Source organism: Miniopterus natalensis, chromosome 1, assembly GCF_054644295.1.
Source record: "Miniopterus natalensis isolate mMinNat1 chromosome 1, mMinNat1.hap1, whole genome shotgun sequence".
Lineage (NCBI taxonomy): Eukaryota > Metazoa > Chordata > Mammalia > Chiroptera > Miniopteridae > Miniopterus > Miniopterus natalensis.
In genome coordinates, this window is record NC_142081.1 from 118,605,777 (window position 1) to 118,628,284 (window position 22,508).

At 37.9% G+C, this 22,508-nt stretch overlaps 1 protein-coding gene across 3 annotated transcripts in view; it reads left to right on the forward strand.

The window, feature by feature from the left end:
* Positions 1 to 21,128, forward strand: part of SLC39A12 (solute carrier family 39 member 12) — a 65,333-nt gene extending 44,205 nt beyond the window's left edge. For all 3 annotated transcript variants that reach the window (XM_087815865.1, XM_087815866.1, XM_087815867.1), the window contains one exon: positions 21,000 to 21,128. In XM_087815865.1, coding sequence (XP_087671991.1) covers positions 21,000 to 21,128 — 129 coding nt within the window. The remainder of the gene's footprint in view (positions 1 to 20,999) is intronic.
* Positions 21,129 to 22,508: the final 1,380 nt, after the last annotated feature.

A 22,508-nucleotide genomic window follows, 5' to 3' on the forward strand; every position in this document is an offset into this window, starting at 1 on the left:
AAAGCCATTTGTCATGTAGAACCCTGAGCTAAATATGTCATTTTCCCCTCAATGTTTCTCCTCTTGATTTTGTAAGGGTAAGAAATTGCTTGTAAGACAGCAGTGTGCCTGATATCCTATCATATTCCAACTAGAATAAATCTTGACCTTATTTCAAATTATTATTGGCCCAGGAAAAACCAGCATTCTGGCAAAAAGGACAGGAAATAAAATACTCTGAGCTTCCTGAGGCTACTTCCTATAATGCAGGTCGCTTGCTCTCACGGCCTTTTGCATAACTTCTAAACAAATTCGACTCTTTCACAAGGCAGCAAATTTAACCGTTGCTGTACTCTGGGCTGTGCCAAAGAAAATAGTCTTTTGCATTTAAAGGAAAGACAACAAGGTTTCACGACTCTGTAAATAGCAAAGAAAATAAATGACAACAACTAAAGGGTAAGGGGAAATTCTTTCATACACGGGTTATTTACTAAACTCTGGAAATTTACCAGCGGGGTTAATGTGGAAAGGTTAGCTAGATTTTTGCTTTCCTTGTTTGTTTCAAAGAAATTGGGTGTGTTATTTCAAAGCCCTAAAAGAGTAAGAACTTGGGGCAAAAATGGAGCTATTAGCAATGAAGTCAACAAGGAAGAAAATCTTCTGGAAACCTGCCAGCCTCAATTCTCCGAAGCTGTATTGCCTCATCCAAGCACACTAACTTCTAGTTGCATTGAATGGTTTCTAAAGGAAGTTAAGGATGAATGTAGCTCTGGGTGGCCAGAGGAAATTCATTCTCTGTTATAAAGATCAGTATCTTAGACTGGGTTTTCCCCAAGCAGAGGCTAAGACAAAGGCTTGAGGGAAGGCAATTCATTTGGGAGGTGATCCCAGGGAGCAGGACTACAGGGCAGATCAAGTGAAGCAAAACAGGATGAAAAGTCAATAAAACAATGTGGTGTTCTTTTTAAATTGACCACCGCTCTGGGGGATCCATTGCATAGGACTTTCTGAAGGGGCTCCTGTCCCCATTGTTCAAAGCTGGCCCCACAGGCATTACCCCACACTCTCAGGTTATTCATGCTGGAGTGCCCAGGGAGTTCTCATGGCCATGCCAAGCCATCACATCAGAGAGGCCCAGGGCAGGAGAAGGAGGAGTGTGGTGTGGGCCTGGAGCAAGGCTCTATGCAAAACAAATCAGTGCCTTCTTGGAAATGATCCCTGAAAGTGTCGCTATGGTTAGAGAGGGGGCTGAGAGAATATAAAAGAGCACAAGAGTGATGTCCATTAACAGTTGACCCCTTCCACCACTCAGGTACTCTCACGGTCTCCTTTACTGCTAAGTCACATCCATCTCAAAGTTCCTTCACGGTGGTAGCCAGCCAAAATGCCACGAAGACTCAATACAAAATAGTTAGTGGGACACGCTCCAAACCCTGCTGGCATTTAATATTCATCATCCCTCTCCTCCAGCACCCAGTCATGAGTCCCCTCATCTCCAAGCAACACTTTGACTGACCTGGATTTCTTTCCTCATAGGGCAACCTAGGCTTCACTTGAGAGATCTGCTTTGACCTTGTCAGGCTGTGTTTCCTGTAGCTGCATGCTCAGCACTGTCAATAGGCTTGGAAGCACCAAGAGACGCTTCAGGGAACCCCCAGGTTTCTGGATATGTTCCTTGCTCACTCCATTGTGTAACAATAACCCTAAATCCCATGGCATATAACTTTGAGATAGATGCGACTTAGTAGTAAAGGAGAACATGAGAGTATCTGAGTGGTGGAAGGGGTCAACTGTTAGTGGTGGAAGGGGTCAACCAGTGGCAATAACTCCTACCAATGTTGTAACTTTTCTCTGTTGGTTGATCCTTTGATACGAGGAGCTCAAAGAACCAGGTAGTGTTGTACCCGACTTTCGTGAGACTAATTCACACAGAGACCAAATTGATTGTTTGGAGATTTATTAGCCAGCGACTGCGAGCGGGCTCCTGCCCAAAACAAAACTCGCAGCCCTGAACAGTCTTCACAGGGAGAATATAAAGGCAAAAACTACATTCTGTTTGGCTAAGGGAGGGCCAGTTGGGGACTAGCAAAGTGGTATACAGAAACTAAGATAAGCGTTAATCAACCTTCTTGGTTAACTATTCCCTGAAATGTTTTACAAAATTTCCAAAGAGCCAGGGAAGGGGAAGAGGTCATTGTTTCTACCAAATTTTGTTGCCCTTGCTTATCTTCAAAGTAGAAATTGTAAAGGTAGAAAATGGGAGTGCTAAAATGGGAGTGCTATACTTCAGTAGTAGTAACAGCTTCAACTTCAGTGGAAATATTCTCTGGTGTCTTCTCTTCAAGATAAAGGTGGTCCGATAGTGCTAAAGTTGAGGTGAACAGGAAGCACAAATTCCACAAAGAGAAAAACTGGCAGTGATCGGCTACCATTGCTTCACGATTTTCTCTACTCTGCTCTTATCTCTTATTTCCTTCCTTCTACTCACTTTGTATTTAATTTTCTGTTTATTTCTGCTTTATGTGATGGAATGATATATCATTGATTTTAAATCTTTCTTCTTTATTAATCTAAGCATTTAAAGTTATAAAATTTCCTCTAGCACTGCTTTAGCTGAATTCCATATATTTTAATATGTTGTGTTTTCAATACTGACTATTTTGAAATACTTTTAAATTACCCATGTAATTTTTTGAGCCATATGTTATATAGAAGTATGTTGCTTAATTTATCAATATTTGAAACTTTTCTAAATACATTTTAGCTATTGACTTTAATCCCTTCATAGTTAGAGAATATATTCTGTATTTCGTTTTTGAAATATTTCAGACTTTTTTTTATGGCCCAGCATATGATCTATCCTGGTGAGTGGCTCCTTGTGCATTTGAAAAGTACATGAATGCAGCAGTTGTTTGGTATGGCGTTCTGTGAATGTCAAGCTGGTTGATAGCTGTATTCATATTTTCAAATTCTGTACTGATTTTTTCTCCACTTGTTCTGGTAATTATTGAGGAAGTTATGTAAAAATATAAACCTATATTCATGGGTTTGCCTATTTTGTTCTTAGTTCTATCAATTTTGTTTCATGCAATTGAATTTCTGTTATTAGATGCATGCATATTTAGGATTGTTATATCTTGATGAATCCTTACTTTTATCATGCTAAAAGGTCCCTCTTTATCTCTGGTATAACTGCTTGTCTTGAAGTCTTCTTTGTCTGGTGTTAATATAGTCACATCTGCTTTCCTGCCCACTGTTTGCACAGGATATCTTTTCCATCCTTTTGTCTTTTACATATCTGTGAAGAGTAAGATAAAATATTTGACGTGTCATTTGACAAAAGCCTCTGATACAATCAGTAATCCATGTGATGGATAGGTTAGTATCCATTTGTCTTGTTTATCCAATCTTAGTTATATCTCAATCTTAGTTATAACAAGATCTTTTGGTTCACTGTCTTTCATAGTCCCAAGTTTGCTACAAAGATTTCACGAGATGTGTTCTCTATATATATAATGACCCACCCCTAACCCAAAGATAGACACATCCTAACCTTGGGAATTTGTGAATATATTATCTTACATTTACGCAGGGACTTGCAAATGTGATTAAGGCTTAGGACCTTGAGATGGGGAGATTATCCTGGATTATCTGTGGTCCAAATCTAATCACATGAGTACTTAACAGTGGAAAAATCTTCTCCATCTGGGGTCAGAGAAAGAGATGTGCTAACAGAAGCAGGGTCAGAGAGATTCGACATTGCTGACTTTAAAGATAGAGGAAGGGATCCAGGAGACGAGGAATGTGGGCAGCCTCTAGAAGCTGGAAAAGGCAAGGAAACAGATTCTCTCCATGGATCCAGATGGAGAGCAGCCCTGTTGACACCTTGATTTTAGTCTGGTGACCCTATAAGATATTTATAAGATAATAAATTTGTGTTGTTTTAAGCCACCATGTTAATGGTACTTTGCTAACAGCAGCTATAAAAGATGACTGTATCCCTGTACTACTAACTTTGGTCTAGGTGTACTTGGAAACAGAGGCAGCTATGTAGGAGCACCTCATTCTGAGAACCGAAGTTCCTTATAAGAAAATTCTCAGACTGAAAGTCAAGAGGATTTCTCAGCTCCACCTTCTCTAATGTTTACAAAAGTTCTCAAACGGGAGGAAAAGACAAGCTCTGAAAGTCCTGTTTTCTTCAGCAGTTTGGATGAGAGAGACTTTGTTTTTAACGAATGTGATTTACTATTTAAAGAATAAATTAATTTATTAAAAATATAAATAGGTTGTGCCAAGGAAAGGTTTATTTTGGATCTGAAACAAATTACAAATCTTTAGGCAATTTTCCTAAGGTTTTAGAGCTCGTGAAACTGTTTCCATAGCAACAGGCCCATGGCAACTTCAAGGAGCTATCACTATGAATGTAACAGAAGATGTCCCTAGAATTGGGGGAACTGGACAACTGCCCAGGATCCAATGCGTTAATAACACCCAAGCTGACAGTGGAGGAGCTGTAACTCAGAGAGGAAGGTAGTGGAGAAGGAAGCGCCTCACCAACTCAGACCAGAACAAAATAGGACAAACCAGAGTTCAGGTGCCCACTCTGTGTACGGCAAGACAGATCAGTTAAGAATATTATTCCCAGCCTCCGCCACTACACAGTTCTCCCAATGTCTTCCCCTTTCCTTCTGTACATTCTGTACATTTTGGGGGGATGTCCTTTTAAAAATCATCTTCCTTGTTAAGACTATTATTAACATTCCTACAATCTTGATTTCACTTATATAATAATAGGGGAGGATGCAGTAAGACTGAAGAACAATTTTCTTATCTACCCTCTTCTGGAAAGTGTCTCCTCCAAGTAAAATCTCAGCCAGACTTTGCCTGGAACATTTTCCAATTTCCAGATAATTTTTCTTGTATGAAAGGTAGTGTAAAGAGTATTTTGAATTTGAACTTAAGATCCTCTGCTTTTAAAATATACAAACACACAAAAATAAGATTTGAATATTGAGCCCAGTCAATAAATAGGACTATAAATAGTCCACGTGAAAAGCATCCATTGGCTTCTTTACCATTGTTTTAGTTCAGTGAATGTAACAGCTTCAAGATAGTGAACTGGGTGAAAAGAACATAAATTGGCTGACAAAACAGTTACCTTTCTAGCTAGACTTCGCCTTGTAATCACCCAACTATAAAATTAAACTAAAATAGAATGTATTCTTTTAAGATATTGATCCTATTCCCTCCCCATAATTTTTTGTCTTACAATTTAGTGTTTGATTGAGTCTTTCTTTCTCAGAGAAATCCAGATAAGTCCAGTCCAATTCAGCCAATAATCTATGATCACCAAGTTGGCTCTGGTAAATAAGTCCTTTCTCCATCCAAAAAACTTGTAAGCTATCCTTTCTTTGTAGTTTTTGAAAGGGGATATTTTGTTTGAAAAATACATGTAAAATGACCTTGATGTACATATTTGCTTTCAACGTATATTGTATTTAAAATCAGTGAATGCAACTGACACCATTTTAAGTACTCTTGATGTGGGGAAAAAAAAAAGACATCTAAAAACCACTTCAGGCAGCAAAATTAATATAATTTTACATTCACAATTATTTCTTCACAAGAGCAAGAAGGATGAATCATTCATACCAACAATTTTGGAAGATTTCTATTCTCTTTCTCTAAAAGTCAAATTCTACACTTAGATATTTTCTACTGAGCAAATGATTAATAGACACACTTTGGATGAATGCTGAGCTCTGTAATTTGACAAAAAATGACCACCTGAAATGTTTGTATTTTTCTGCTACTTAGGTATCTTTTCTTCTAGCTAGTTTGCTAAATCACACGTGTGCATGTATACACACAAACAAACATATATCTTCCAAAGTAATACATTTCTTAGGAAAATACTCAAGCTAGCTGATGACTCTCTTTGCTGAACTAAACAAGTAAAAATGTTTCTAACTGAATTGCTTTCCCTAAGGAAAATATAGTGAGGTGAAATGTTAAGTATAACTGAAAAGCAGGTAACATTTTTGTCTCTCCTAATTGTCTCTCTCATAGCTCAACTTTCAAAAAAGAAAATTTCATTTACCTTCTGCTGCAAACTTCTCCATGAATTCCCTTAGAAAGATACCATTGGGAATTTAGAAGCCTATAATATCCTGTACTTAAATACTTAACAAAATATCTAATGATGAATTTTAATAAGTAACTTTAAAATACGCTTCTAGTTTGGCAATTCCAGATACATTGAGAGATGTGGCCTTTGATTTCTTGCTTGATAAGAAAAATTAAGACTGCTGTATTAAGCTGCTCTCTGAACACAGCTGCTAATTTAAAAAGACCTAAATTCAAAATAGGTCCTACCTGTGTCAACAGGAACAAATCTCCCAATTTCAGGGTATTGTTGAGTCAATACTTCAATCTGTGTTGAGGGTCTTACTATTAATAATAAAATATGATACTAAAAGAAAACACACTCTAACATCCCCCTTTACATTGCTGTCACAAGCAATAACCAAGGTCTATGTATGGATTTTTTTTTTCTTTTTTGCAAGTGTATGTCCAGTAATTTCAACACCATTTATTGAAAAGGTTATCTTTGTTCCATTTTATCATTTCTGCATCTTTGTCAAAGATCTGCTGACTATTCTGTTCCATTGATATGTTTGTCGTTCTTTCACCAATACCACACTGTTGATTACTGTAGCTTTACAGTAAGTCTTGAAGTTGGGTAGTGTTAATTTTCCAATTTTGTTCCCCTTCAATATTAAGTTGGCTATTCGGGGTCTTTTGCATCTCTGTGTAAACTTTAGAATCAGCTTTTCAATATCCATAGACAAACCTTCATGATTTTGATTGGTATGACTTGAATCTATGGAAGAATTGACATCTTGATCATATTGTGTCATATCCATGAACATGGAACTTATCTCCGTTTATTTAGTTTTTCCTTCATAGCTTTCATTACAGTTTTATAGTTTTCTTCATATAGATCTTAAATCTATTTTGTTAGGTTAATATCTGTCTTTTATTTTTTGCTGCTAACGTAAATGGTAATGCTTTTTTTTTACTTTTATTGTTCAACATACTATAGATGTACCCTTTTTTCTCCATTGACCCCTTCCACCCCTCACCCACTCTCCTCCCCAGGCCTTCACCACACTATTGTCTGTGTCCATGGGTTATGCATATATTCATATAAGTTCTTTGGTTAATGTCTCCCCACCCACCCACCCCCACCTTCCCTCTGAGATTCCTCAGTCTGGTTCATGCTTCCATACCACTGAAATTATTTTTTTTTATCAGTTTATTAAGTTCTTTAGATTCCACATATATATAAGTGAGATCATGTGATGTTTGTCTTTCTCTGCCTGGCTTATTTCACTTAACATAATATTCTCCAGGTCCATACATACTGTCCCACAGGGTACATGACCTTCTTCTTTACAGCTGCATAGTATTCCATGGTATAAATGTCCCACACCTTTTTATCCACTCATTAAATGATGGGCACTAAGAAATTTTTTATATATTTAGGTGGTCCTATATTGGGTGCATATATATTTAGAAAGGTTATTTCCTCCTGCTGGATGGATCCCTTTAGTATTATGTAGTGATCATCTTTGTCTCTTGTTATGGTGTTTATTTTGAAGTCTATTTTGTCAGAAATAACTATTGCTACTCCAGCTTTTTTTCATTTCCATTTGCATGGAATATTTTTTTCCTTCCCTTCATTTTCAGCCTGTGTGAATCTCTTGCAGACAGCATATATATGGGTCCTGTTTTCTTATCCATTCAGCTACCCTATGTCTTTTGATTGGGCCATTTATTCCATTTACATTTAAGGTTACTATTGATATCAACTTATTTAATGCCATTTTCCCCCTTTATGCTGATGTGCTTTTCTCTCACTATTCCTTCTTTTTCTTAAAGCAGTCCTTTTAGCATTTCTTGCATTGCTGGTTTAGTGGTACTGAACTCCTTTAGCCTTCTTTTGTCTGGGAAGCTCTTTATTTCACCTTCAATTTTAGTTGATAGCCTTGCTGGATAAAGCAATCTTGGTTGCAGGTTCTTGCTTTTCATTACTTTGAGAACTTCATGCCACTCCCTTCTGGCCTGAAGAGTTTCTGTTGAGAGATCTGATGTCAGCCTTATGGGGGTTCCCTTGTAGGTCACTGCTTGTCTCTTTCTTGCAACCCTTAATATTCTCTCTTTGTCTTTAACATTTCCCATTTTAACTGTGATGTGTCTCGGAGTGGGTCTCTTTTGGTTCTTGTTTGGAACCCTCTGTGCTTCCTGAACTTGTGGGGCTTTCTCCTTCACCATCTTAGGCAAGTGTTCTGTCGTTATTTCCTCCACCAGGTTCTCTATCCTTTACTCACTTTCCTCCCCCTCTGGTACCCCTATGATGCAAATGTTGTTTTACTTTATGTTGTCTCAAAGTTCCCTTAAACTGTCCTCATGCTTTTTAAGTGTTTTTTTTCTTTTTGCTGCTCTGATTCTTTTTTTCTACTTTATCTTCTAATTCACTTATTCTATCTTCTGCTTTATTGAGCCTGCTTTTAATTCCTTCCAGCGTATTCTTAATATCAGATATAGTATTCTTCATTTCTGCCTGGTTCTTATTTATCATATTTAGCTTCTTTTTATGTTTTCACTAAATTCCTGGACTTTCTCATTAAGTGTCATGTGGTTCTCATTAATTTCCTTGAGTATCTTTATAACCGTTACTCTGAACTCTATTTCTGATAACTTGCTTAGCTCCATCTCATCAAGGGCTTTTTCTACCAATTTTTCCTTTTCATTAGTTTGGGGGTTGTTTCTTTGTCTCCTCATTTTAGTAACTCAGTGTTTGTGTCTACATATTAGATATATTTGCTGTCTCCCAGTCTTGTGGGGTGGGATTTTTGTAGTGTATATCCAGTGGGGCCCAGAGGTGTTTTCCTTATACTTCTGAGCTATTTGCTCTAGGTTTGTTCCTTTTGTGGGTTCTTTGGACTGACCTGTTGTGATTGGGTTTAGATTGTTGTTGACTCATTTTTGGGAGGACTCTCCTCTCAGGTTGGCTAACTGAGAGCCTCAGCCACAACCACGTTGTGTGAGCTGTTGTACAGGTGCTGATAGTGCAAAACAAAACACAACCAAACTGCCAGCAAACAAACAGTAACTTACAAAATATCCTGACAATCACAATGAAAAACATCCCAAGAGAAAGTAGAATTGGGAGAGTGAAGCAAGAACACAAATGCTAAAGAAAAGAGAGAGAGAAAAAAGGATATTATTGCTAATAGTAATAAAAATAATAAAATAAAATTAAAAGTATGAAACAGAGAAGCTACTGGGAGATAAAAAAAAAAAAAGGGCAGAGAAAAGATTCTGAAAGGAAAGAAGGGTAAGCAAAAAATTAAAGGTAGAGAGTAGGAATAGGAAAATGGTTGAAAAATGAAAAATAAAGAGAAAGACACAAACAAACAAAAAGACAGGAAGACAGAGAATAAAAGGGGAGAAGAAAAAACAAAAAAAGAATGCTATGCCAATGGACCAAAAAGAGAGAGAATTAAAGCAAGGGCAGGGAGGGAGGGCAATAAGAGATGTGGAGGAAACAATAGAGAAAAGCAATAAACTTATTGGTTATAATGGTAATATCCCAGCAAGAAAGCAGAGAATATCAATAAAATCTTGATAATAGAGCAGGAAAAAAAAAGGCAAAAAAACACACAAGCAAAGCAAGACAAAACAAAATTTTAAAAAATTAATTAAAAAATTAAAAAAACAATTAAAAAATTTAAAAAGAAAATGTTTTTCTTTTCTCTTTTTTCTTTAAAAAAAGGTCAATCAAGTGAGTTTCACCTGGGCAGCTTATTTTGTGTGAGGCTCACTGTTTTGTATGCTGATTTTGGGTCTCCTGGGAGGTATTTGTGTGTCAGCCAATGTCAGGAGCTGCCTACGTTTGGCTCTGGTGTCCTTAGGTAGCTGGCCGGTCTGAGGCTCTCTGTGACCACCTCCACTTGTCAGCTATTTTGCCTCCCCCTTGTGGTTGCCTGGTCTAACTCTGGAGTCTTCTAAAGAGTCTTTAGGGTGCAGGCTGGCTAGTGTAACTCGGGATGTCACTCTCAGTACTTGGAGGTTTCACTGTCAAGCACTCACTGTGGGGAAGTTAGTCTCTGCTCCACCGCCAGCTCCTCAGTCCCTACCCTGTCCTCTGATTCTAGTTCCCCAGGCTCTGGCCTGCTGCAGCTTCAGATTGATTTCAGCCTGTTGCCTTTTCTGTATGGGCCATTTCAGCAGCCTGGGCTCAGTGGGTTTGATTAAAAAAACATTTTGGTGAGCCCTCTGCCTGCCCAGCCCCCAGCAGGGGTTTTCATTGTTTCCTCCAGTTCCCAAACCACAGTCCCTGAGAGTCTTATTCTTGTAAAGTCCTCCTGTGAGCTGCTCTTCCTTCCCCCTCAGGACTGTGCCCTGGGGGGTGTCTGGGGCCTCAGTTAGCGGGACCTGCCCCTTTCCTGTTGGGGGCGGGGCTCCCGGCTGCAGGAGAGGCCGGCGGGCTCCGCCCCTCCCTGCTCAGCTCTGGTTGGCTGGTTGCACCAGGCCCGCCCCTCAGACCGTCTACTGTGCAGACCCCAATCCCGGCCTCCACTGGTCTATGTCCCCCATGCAGGCCGGGAAGTGGACACCTGTTCAGGAATCAGAACTAAGAAACACACAGAGGAGCAAAGAGGCAGATCACCCGCCCTGTGCGATCCCGGCACCCCCGTGCCTCGGGATAAGTAGTAGGGTTCACAGTCAGCCCCACACAGGTCCCCGCACAGCCGATCTCAGTAAAGCTGGGCAGCTCCTTGTGTGCTGTCCCGGCTCGCTTCAGGGCGGGTCAGGTTCACCCACTGGCAGCTCTGGTGGCTGGAGACCCCATCTGTCCTGCTGGCGACTCCGGTCCCTCTCTGGCAGCAGGAGGGCTCTCTTCCCCTTCCCTGTGCCACAGGGCTCCCTGCTCGAAATATGTCCACTCAGGTGTGTTTCTCTGGTTTTGCCAAGCTGGTTACGCAGTGTATTAGCAGTAAATCGAGTTTGTGGCTGGGAGCCGGGGCGCTCTGCTGCTTCTCACAGTCTCGCCATCTTCCCTCCCCCAAATGGTAATGTCTTTAATTTAAATTTCACTTGTTTATTTGTGGTAGTTAGACAAGTAATTGACTTTTGTATATTAACCTTGTGTCTTGATATAAGCACTTAATAGTTCCAGAAGCTTTTTTCTTGATTCTTTCAGATTTTCTACATAGAGATGATGTCAAATGCAAATAAATACAGTTTTATTTCTTCTTTCCCAGTCTGTATACTTTTTATTTCCCTTTCTTCTCTTTTTAGTCTCTTTCTGTATTCCTTTCCTTTCTCTTATCCCCTCCCCTCCCTTCCCCTCCCCTCCCCTCCCCTCCCCTCCCCTCCCCTCCCCTCCCCTCCCCTCCCCTTCCCTTCCCTTCCCTTCCCTTCCCTTCCCTTCCCTTCCCTTCCCTTCCCTTCCCTTCCCTTCCCTTCCCTTCCCTTCCCTTCCCTTCCCTTCCCTTCCCTTCCCCTCTTTTTATGAATTCAAGGAAGTTTCTCTCTGTTCCTAGTTTTCTGGGAGTTTTTATCATGATGTGTGTTGAATTTTGTCAATGCTTTTTATGCACTTATTGATATGATCATGTGATTTTTTTTCTTCTTTAGCTTGTTGATATTGTGGTCTAGATTATATAATTGATTTTTGAATGCTAAATCAGCCTTGTATACCTGGGGAAAATCCCACTCATTTGTGATATATTTTTAATACATTTTAAAATTTGATTTCCTACTATTTTGTTGAATTTTTAGCACCTCTGTTCATGAAAGATATTGGTCTGTAGTTTTATTTTCTTGTAATATCTTTGTCTAGTTTTGGTATTAAGACGAAGCTGGCCTCTGCCTGGCTGGGCGTAGATCAGTGGTTGAGCATCAACCTAGGATCCAGGAGATTGCAGTTCGATTCCTGGTCAGGACACATGTCCAGGTTGTGGGCTCGATCCCCAGCCAGGAGTGTGCAGGAGGCAGCCAGTCAGTGACTCTCTCATCACTGATGTTTCTCTCTCTCTCTCCCTCTCTCTGAAATCAATAAAGATATATTTAAAAAATAATGAGATGCTGGCCTCATAGAATGAGTTAGAAAGTATTTTCTCTGCTTCTGTTTTCTGAAAGATTATAGAAAATTGGCATAATTTCTTCCATAAATGTTTGTTAGGATTTACTGGTGAAACCATCTGTGCCTGGTGCCCTCTGTTTTGAAAGGTTATTCAATTTATTTTTTTAGATATAGGCCTGTTCAGATTGTCTGCTCATTCTTGTGTGAGTTTTTGGAGATTGTGTCCTTCAAGGAATTGGTGCATTTTTATCTAGGTTATCAAATTTGTGCACAAAGTTCTTTATAATGTTTCTATGTTATGCTTTTATTGTCCATGGAAATTGTGATGTCCCTGCTTTCATTCTGATATAAGTAACTTGTGTCTTCTGTCTTTTTTCCTTGGTTAGCCTGGGTAGAGGCTTATTGATTTTATTGATCTTTTCACAGAATCAGGTTTTGATTTTGTTAGTTTTTTAAATTGATTTACTGTTTTCAATTTTGTTAATTTCTGCTTTAATTTTTTTTTTTTTTCTTCTCCTCACTTTGGATTTAACTTTCTATTCTTCTAGTTTCCTGAGGTGGAAGCTTAGATGATTGATTTTTAGATCTTTCTTCATTTCTACTATTTCCCTCTAAGACTACTTTTGCTGCATCCCCCAAACTTTGATACTTGCATCTTCATCTTCATTTAGTTCAAAATATTTTTAAATTTATCTTGAATTTTCTTCTTTGATCCTTGTATTATTTAGAACTATGTTGTTTAATCTCTATGTAGTTTAATTCCATTGTTATCTGAGAGAAGACATTATAAAATTTCTATTCTTTTTAAAAAATGTATATCTTTATTGATTTCAGAGAGAGGAAGGGAGAGAGAGAGAGAGAGAGAGAGAGAGAGAAATAGAAACATTAATGATGAGAGAGTCACTGATCAGCTGCCTCTTGCCTGCCCCTGACTGGGGATCGAGCCCACAACCTGGACATGTGCCCTGACCGGGAATCCAACCAAGATCTCCTGGATCCTAGGCCAACGCTCAACTGCTGAGCCATGCCTGGCCGGGCGAAAGTGTTTTTTAATTAGTGTAGACTATTGACATTTAGAGTGATTATTGATATAGTTGGATAAATATTTACCATATTTGTTACTGTTTTCTAATTTTGCCTTTGTTCTTTGTTGCTAATTTTATCTTCCACACCTTTTCTGCCTTGTTTTAATTGAGCATTATATTATTCCATTTTGACTCCTTTCTTAGTATATTTCCCTTTTTAATTTTTTAAGTGGTTGCCTTAGCGTTTGCAACATACATACAACTAATGCAATGTCACTTTCACATAACACTATACTGTTTCATGGATAATATAAGACCCCGTAATAAAAAATATTCTAATTCATCCTTTCCGTTCCTTGTGTCATTGCTGTCATTCATTTCACTCCACATAAATGCGTGCACACACACAAGCATATGTAGTCAAATGCATTGTTGTTATTATTTTGAACAAATTTGTTAGATCAAGTAAGAGTAAGAAAATACTTATTCATTTTCTGATGTCCTTCTTTCTTTATGTACATCCCAGTTTCTGACCTATATTATTTTTCCCTCTCTGAAGAACTTCTTTTAACATTTTTTGCAAGGATGGTCCACTGGCAACAAATTCCCTCAATTTTTGTTTGTCTGAAAATGTCTGTATTCCTCTTCATTTCTGCAGGATAATTTTGGGTGTACAGACTTCCAGGTTGGTGATTTCCCTCTCTCAACACTTCAAATATTTCACTTCAGTCCCCTTGCTTTCATAGTTTCAGAGGAGAATTTAGATGTAATTGTTATCCTTGCTCCTCTATAGGTAAGACTTTTTTTCCCCTCTGGCTTATTTCAAGATTTTAAAAAAATCTTTTATTTTCTGAAGTTTGAAAATGATTTGCCTATATACAGTGGTTTGGCATTTATCCTGCTTGATGTTTTCTGAGTTTTCTGGATCTGCAGTTTGGTGTCTGACATTAATTTGGGAGAAATTCTGCTCTAGTAAGTTGTGTTCTCTGTATCTGCCTGTCTTTCCAGCATTTGGGCCAGCAGTTTCCCTGTGACCTCACTTCTCTGACATATCTAAAAATGGTTGTTGATCTTTCAGTTTGCCCAGCTTTTTACTTGTTGTTAGGACACACTGGCAGAATTCTAATCTCCTTACATGCCACACCTGAAACTATAAGACTTTGATATTCAACTTTTAAGTGTACAGCCTGCACATGCAAACAGGTCATTGCAGATTTGCAACCAAATGGTGACTTTCACTAACAAGTTCCCATTTTGTTCTCAGCTGTGTGTCTTTTGCAAGGACAAAATTAAGCCAATTACAAGTGTAACAGAGTTAGAGCCGCCCACGGAATGTGTGCTCCTAATTAAGCATAATTAGGATGTCCTACAAAATAAGTTTAGGTTATTTTCATCATATTTTTGGGGGGACAAGCATGGTTCTTCTTATCAAATGCAAATATATACCTGACTCCTTGTGCACAGTGGACTTTAGGGTCCCTCAGAAAAGAAGGTGGCATAAGTCAGTTGTCAAGTGAGCTTCACGAATAAGAAAATCATTTCTCTTGAAAGCTGATGATGCCAAAAGCTACACTTTCCTAAGAGAAAAAAAAATATTTGAATTACAATTTTATCTTCATAAGAGACATCACCAAATGTCTTCAATAAGTCAATATTGAATGTCTGTATTTGAATTGTAAATTTTTAATCATGAAGTCTTTGAAATTTTTTGTGTCTCTTAGAAGCATTGAATGCTGATTTCTTTTTTAGTATGTACATTTATGAACTATACTGAAGGTAAATGTTGAAATATCCAGTAATAGGTGTTTAATGGCACCAATAATAAGCCAGTTTCAGATTACAGGTGCAAATAAACAGAGAAGAGTGTGGCAGAAGAGTCTGAAGCTAAGACGTACAAGGAGAGACAAAAATCTTAGTTCCAGAAGATGTTTTACAGACGATTCTTCTCTGTGATGAGTCCTCTCTAGTATATAATTATTATATAGTACATGATGTTAATTAATATTCACCCACTTTCTTTCCTGATGTGTGCTAACATTCTCTGTGAGCATTCATTTTTAAGCTTCAGCTTGACTGGGAATACAGTTATGGGGACCGACTCAAGCTTAAACATGTACTTAATATCACTTTCTAAAATGTTCAGAAATCCTAATTAGCAGTTAACCTCCATAACTACATCTCAGCTAGTTAATAGAACTTGTAGGAACTATTATCTGTAGACAAGTTTCAGTCAATATGTGAACTTTATGCATCTCAGGAAATTTCTTTTTTCTGCCTGATTCAAAATGGAAGAAAAGAATTTAATGGCATGTTAAAAGGTTGCATTTTAGATTAAAAAAATTTCCAGAAAATTAAAACTCCTTGACTATCATGTCTTGGTGTCCACTGATTTGAGCTGGGAAACTTGCTAAGCATGGAGGTAAAAAAGGAGGTTACTGGCAGAAATCTCAAGAACATTTCTCTTAGCTCTATCCTGTTTTGCTGACATTTCTTCTCTTTTTCCTTTCTGACCTTTTACATTAATGTCAATATACTCTATCCATCATTTCACCCCCTCTAGTCTTAGGCTATAAATCAATATCTGTAAAATTGTTTAATAAAGGAATTTAATTGCCCTGGAGGGAAAGGAAACTTTTCTGTCTCGAAAGCAAAGGGAAAATGGTGACACTTAAACTCCCATAGGGAATTTTTTATAAAAAGAGTAAAAACAAAATATCTACACTTAAAGTTAACTCATCTGGACTTTTATTTTCCTTCAAAATTTACTGACTGAAATGTAAACAATATATATGGTGGATTCAAAACAAATGAAATACTATAATCAGATGTGGTTTGAGCTTTGGCATTTTATATTTGTATCGTTTGGAAAGATTTTCTGTAGGGCTCGCTGGTATTTTGGTATGAACCCAAGAGATATTATGGTTCATATGTTCATCCATAATCACCTAAAAGAAAGCCAAGTATTGTCTCAAAATCAAGCTAAGCTGGATTTTCTTACCAAACCTATTTATGTATGGACATGGAAAGCTCAGATAGACCACCCAAGGTAAGAGTAAAGCTTCAATATCAAGATGAGAATCTCCTTAAAGTTTTTTTAAAATGTTAATTTTCATTGTTTGTCTGCTTCTACAGGCTTACAATGTTAGTCTTTCATTATAGCTCTTGTGGAGTGCATATCGTCTGCCTTGAAAACAGAACCAGTAATGTGACCTTTTATGACAAAGGCAGCATAATTTCTATATATTGTATTACATATTTTCAAGACATACAGTGACTATTTTATGCTTAATTGGACATTTTTAGTGTTTGCATTTTTCAATTTTTTTTCCTAATTAAGTAGAAATGTATTGGTCAAAATAGACAGAGGTGAATTCACATATAGAGCTGGTCTTTGTAAGTCTTTGTATGTCCTCTATAGTAATGAGGTTACCTGGCTTCTTTCTTAGTTCTGACATCACATCTATGTGACTTTGGATAAGTCATTTTCCTCCCTGAGCCAATGTTTCCTCATAACTATACCAAGTTAGTAATTTTACCTCTTTTAGGATTATGAGAAGAAAATGAGGGGGGGGGGGGGATATAAGAAAGGGCATGATGAAATGAATGTAAATGAAAGTAAGCATTGCATTAGACCTTCAGCCATTGAATTCTGAAGGACCTTGAGAGGAATATGAGCTGCCGGAAGGCACACCTGAATGGATGTGAAGTTATCATAGAGCCCATTATTTGGGGTAGAAAAAAAAAGCAGGGAACCTGTTGCAAAACTCCACAGAAGATATTGTATTTCATGTGAATGGTGGTTCTTGGAGTTGTAATACTCATGATGCTTTTTGTGGGTGATGCCATCTACATACTCAGAGTAAAGGATTATTGGTTTTGCCACTTGGACTGGGGCCATTGGCAGAGACTGGAAGATCTTATAAACACATATATTCAGATCTATCATTTCACTACAAGCAAACAGCAGGCCTATAAGCTTAGGCTAGAGAGGTAAATAGTAGATCAAAGAATTTAACAAAATATTGTGGCATTTTGGGATTTATTCAGGATAGAAGCTGATTGAGATTTGCAGGAATTCTCTAGACACTAATTCTATCTCTGAGGTTTTTGTATCTAATTTTTTTGGCTATTAAATATATCCTAATCAAGACCTATTTCTTCCCACCCTAATATCCTGAGTTTAATTTTGAGGTAGAGAAGGGAATAAAAAAAGAGAGCTCACTAAATATAGGTTCATTAAAACATTAATGGTTTGAAAATTCATCGCAAGTTCTATCTATTGAACCAGAACCATTTCCACCACCATGCTTATACCTTGTCTGAAGTATTTTTCTCCATGACAACTCACTCAAAACAATCATGATCCATATTTTATAACTATTTTGCCAAGAAAATCTTTCCAGAAAATAGAACAAATACTTGTACTATTTTGTCAAAGAACAACAGCTAGGTGGCACTAGAGACAGTGGAGGTAAAATGAGCTGCTAATTCAGCCTCATCTTATAGATGAATATGAATTATTTTGTGTGAAAAATAAGAAGAGGGAACTATAAAATGTATAATTCCAATATTTGGAAATAAAGTTAAAGTTGGAGCCCTTACTTGACCTGAGATGGCATAATTGTGTCTCACAGATACCATCTGAGCTACAAATGACCAGAACAGAAAGAAAGCGGCTGTCTATGTTGTCTGGCCTGGGAATAAACTGTTGAAAACTGCTTACTAAGTATTGAGAATCAGAGATATTGGGGAACTCCAATGATATATTTTGTTAATCTCTCAAAAATACTACCACCCTGGCCTGGGAGCACAGCTGGTTAGAGCATCATCCCAACATGCCAAGGCTGCAGGGTCGCTCCCCAGTTTGGGCACATACAAGAATCAACCAACGACTGCATGAATAAGTGGAACACCAAACCTATGTTTCTCTCTCTCTCCCTTCCTCTCTCTAAAATCAATTAAAAAATCCTATCAGTGGCAAGCTCTTTGAGAACAAATACACTCTATGGACTTTCAAAATGTCATTTAAAATTTTAATAGATAATGAACCATACAGGATTTCTCTAAAGCAGCCCGGGCAATTAACCTCATGTTTAAAGATGGAGGCCTACAAGATACACCTAAAAATAATAATAATAAATAAATAATTACAGCAGAAAAACACCAAAAGGACATATAATCGAAGGCTATCCACCCAGCAGAGTAGTTCTAGGTCTTGTTTTTTTCTTTTAGTCCGCTGCTCCATGCTGGGGTATGAGATAGCAGGTTACAGTAATCCCATTCCTCCTTCCATTGGTTGAGCTAATTAAAATGTAGGACTATCCACCTGAAGCACACCCAAACAGAACTTTCAGGGTGCTCCTGTACATGCATTAGAAAACACGTCAACCTGCTTAATAGTGCCATAAATCTAAAACCTTTGCATATTTTATATGTTTAAACTTTTTCTTGCTAGATAAAGTAATCCAGTCATTCTCAACCACCAGAGGTGATTTTTACCACCCCCCCCCCCCCCCACACACACACACATACCCACAAGGGACATTTGTCAACATCTGGATACACTTTCGGTTGTCACAAATTGGGGCAGAGGGACAACTGATATCTAGTGGGTAGAAGCCAGGGATGCTGCTAAACATTCCACAACACACAGGAGAGTCTCCACAACAAAGAATTATTCAGCCCAAAATGTCACTAATGCCGAGGTTAAGTCTCTTGGCCTGAGCCTATTCTTCAATAGAAATGACTATGATGTGAGAGAGATACACTCACTCTGAACTTCTCAGGGTGGGGGATTCAAAAGGATGTGAAATAAAAGCATGTTGAGGCACTTCACAGAGATGCTTGAGTGAACATCTCCCTTTAAATGGCATTGTGGCATTTCACAAATATAAAACGGTGGTCACTTGTCTCTCTGAGAATAAAATATAGCCTTAGGAGATGATAATGTGATTGTTCTAAAGGTCAGGAAAACCTTGGGTCATCTCTTTGAAAAGAAAGAAATACATGTTTTGTAATAACCAGTGTGTTTAGTGGATTCATAAATGTAATAGAACAGTCAAAAATAATACCTTCCATCTATTATCTATTTCACATTTAAGCATTTTTTGAAAACAAAAGTAAGAGGAGTTGGGTTTGCTTTCAGTTGATAACTGTCACTTTAGGACTTCTAGCAACACTAAGATCCTTGTAACCACAATCAAACCGCTTCATTTATCTTACTTTTAAAAATTTCGGTAAGACAGACAAAAAAGGCTAGACCTGGAGAATATTATGCTAAGTGAAATAAGCCAGGCAGAGAAAGACAAACATCGCATGATCTCACTTATATGTAGAATCTAAAACACTTAATAAACTGATGAGCAGAATAGATTCAATGACATGGAAGCACAGGTCAGACTGACAAATGTCAGAGGGAAGGAGGGGGTAGGAGGGAGAGGTTAACCAAAGGATTTATACGCATATATGCACAACCCAAGGACACAGGCAATGGTGTGGTGAGGGACAGGGAAGGAGAGTGGGGCAGGGTGGAAGGGGTCAATGGGGGGAAAAAAAGGGGGAAAAAAGGCTAAAGGAGTTTATCACCACCAAACCAGCAGTGCAGGAAATGTTAAAGGGACTGCTGTAATAAAAAGAAGAAATAGAGAGAGAAACATAGGCATAAAGAATTAAAATGGCAATAAATAAGGACCTATCAATAATAACTTCAAGGACGTTAAGGGAGAGATCAACAGCAATACAGTCATAGTCAGGGACTTGAACACCCCACTGACCTCACTGGATAGATCTTCCAGACAAACAGCCAACACAGAAACAGTGACTCTAAATGGCACACTACATCAGATGGATTTAGTTGATATTTACAGAACATTTCACCCCAAAGCTGCAGAATATACATTCCGCTCAACTATACATGGTCATGCTCAAAGATAGACCACATGTTAGGACACAAAACCAGTCTCTACAAGTTCAAGAAGATTGAAATCATATTAAGCATCTCGGATCAAAATGGCATGAAATTAGAAATGAAGTACAGTAAAAATACTCAAAAACATTCAAACACGTGGAGGCTAAATAGCATGTTATTAAACAATGAATGGGTTACCTATAAGATCAAGAAAGAAAGCAAAAACTTCCTGGAAAAAAATTGAACACACAACAACCTAAATCTATGGGACACAGCAAAAGCAGTCCTAAGAGGGAAGTTCATAGCGCCACAGGCCTACCTCAAAAAGCAAGAAAAATTTTTAGTAAACTATCTAACCCTACAACTCAAAGAATTAGAAAGCTCCCCTGTGAAGCCGTCCGGACCAAGGCCTTTGTTTGCTGGGAGTTTTTTTGTTACTGCTTTGATTTCATCAGTTGTTATTAGCCTATTGAGCTTTTCTGATTCTTCCTGATTCAGTTTTACATGAGCTCACTCATATGTGGAATCTAATAAACAAAATAATCTGAGGAACAAAATAGATCCAGAGACATAGAAGCATGGAACAGTCTGAGGGATCTCAGTGGGAAGGTGGGGGTGGGGAGAGATGAATCAAAGAACTTACATGCTTATATGCATGACCCATGGACACAGACAATAGTGTGGTGAAGGCCCTGGGGGGGGGGGGGGCGGATTAATGGGGGGGAAAAGGGGGTATCTGTAATACTTTCAACAATAAAGGTAAATTTAAAAAACTTTTCAGTAAGAGTAGGTATTAAGCGTTTTGCAATTGTTTGGGGAATTTTAAAGGTTATTAAGTTCTGAATAACAGAGTCTCTCATGTTTTCCCACCAAACTTTTCCCAGCAGTGAATATATCTGGATCTTATTCTGGTTTTTTATTCTTTTTTTAGCTTCCTGAAATGACTCATGTTCAAACACGGCGACCCTGGTTGATGTTTCTCCTGCAGAATTTTGGACTGACCCTAGGTTGGCTTTCTCTGTTACTCTTGGCTATATATGAACAAAATATTAAAATATAAGTGAAGAGTCTAAAAATCCTTCAAAAATGAATTTATGGCCTCACTTTTGTTTCTTTTGTTGTACTCTAGAGTGACTTGTAAATTAAGTATTTTTGCCTTAGGTGATGTGTCTGTCTTTTAGTTTATTAACTTATTAACTTTATAATGCAGTTTTGTGTTTGTAGTATATACATGTCAGGTTGTCATTAATAAAAATTTTGTGTTCAGTGTCCAATGCCATCATAGAAATCATACCTTTTTTAGTTATTAGTAAATTCTAAATTAATGTTGGTAAATTTTCAAAAATATCATCTCCCTAATAAAGAATGTTTGTAATATTTGAAGCGAATGGATGCCTTTTGGGATAAAAATCGCTGCAGCTTCCTTGATGTCATTTTTTTTCCCCCTGTGAGATTATAACCATAAGCAAACTAAATTCCAAATAAATGTAATAAAATTTAGTTTTAATGTGACGGTTTGTATTACCTTGTGTTTCTGGATGTCAGATTCTGAATCAACTCTCACAAAACCAATATAGTATCTTTCACCTGGAAGCATTTCCCACTGGCTCATAAATGCTCATAAATAAGCAGCCCTGGGAAGCCTGAGGACGCTATGCCAGCATTTTTCTATATAATCACCAAGTGAAATCTGTTCTAGGCAAGGAGAACTGGAAACAAAAGATAAAGTTCAAAAATTTTAAAAATAACAAAGCTTAAGTCAGGCGGTAGATTAATGCGTCAGCTCACACAGATTTAACAGAGCACATTTATGAGAATAATATTACTGACAAGTGAGATGTATTTTATACTCTTTCTGAGAAAACAGACCCCTAAACCTTATTTCAGTAGGCTAGTTCATGAAATGTACAAGCAACATAACTAATAACCCAGCAAAATTATTAAAATAGAAAATAGCCCTGGCTTTAGTCATTTTTCTTGGAAAATAGATGCCTAATATTTTTCTTACTTTTTTCATGATATATCTTGATAAGGGAAAAAACCCATTTTACTGCCCGAGTGACTCATGGCGCTCAATCAAATATGTCTCTGCTACCTCTTACTCACCAGTAGGTGGTTATCTTGGCCAAGTCCCACCCAAACCCAGTCTTTTTCAACCACCTTTTTTCGATGTCAAAATGAGGTGATTTTTTTCAGTTGTTTGTAGAGCTTGATTCTAGGGGGCCTCATGATAAGTGCAATAGTCCTCAAACATTGGCATACATTAGGATTAACTGACGGATTTATTAAAATACAGACTGTTGGGGTGCCCCCTGACAGATTCTGATTCTATAAGTCCTGGGGAAAGGGGGCCGAGGCCTTGATTTTGAACAACTTGCCGGTGGTACTAATGCTGTCGCTGCTGGTGGGGCACCCCCTGAGCTCTGCGGGTGCCGTAGAA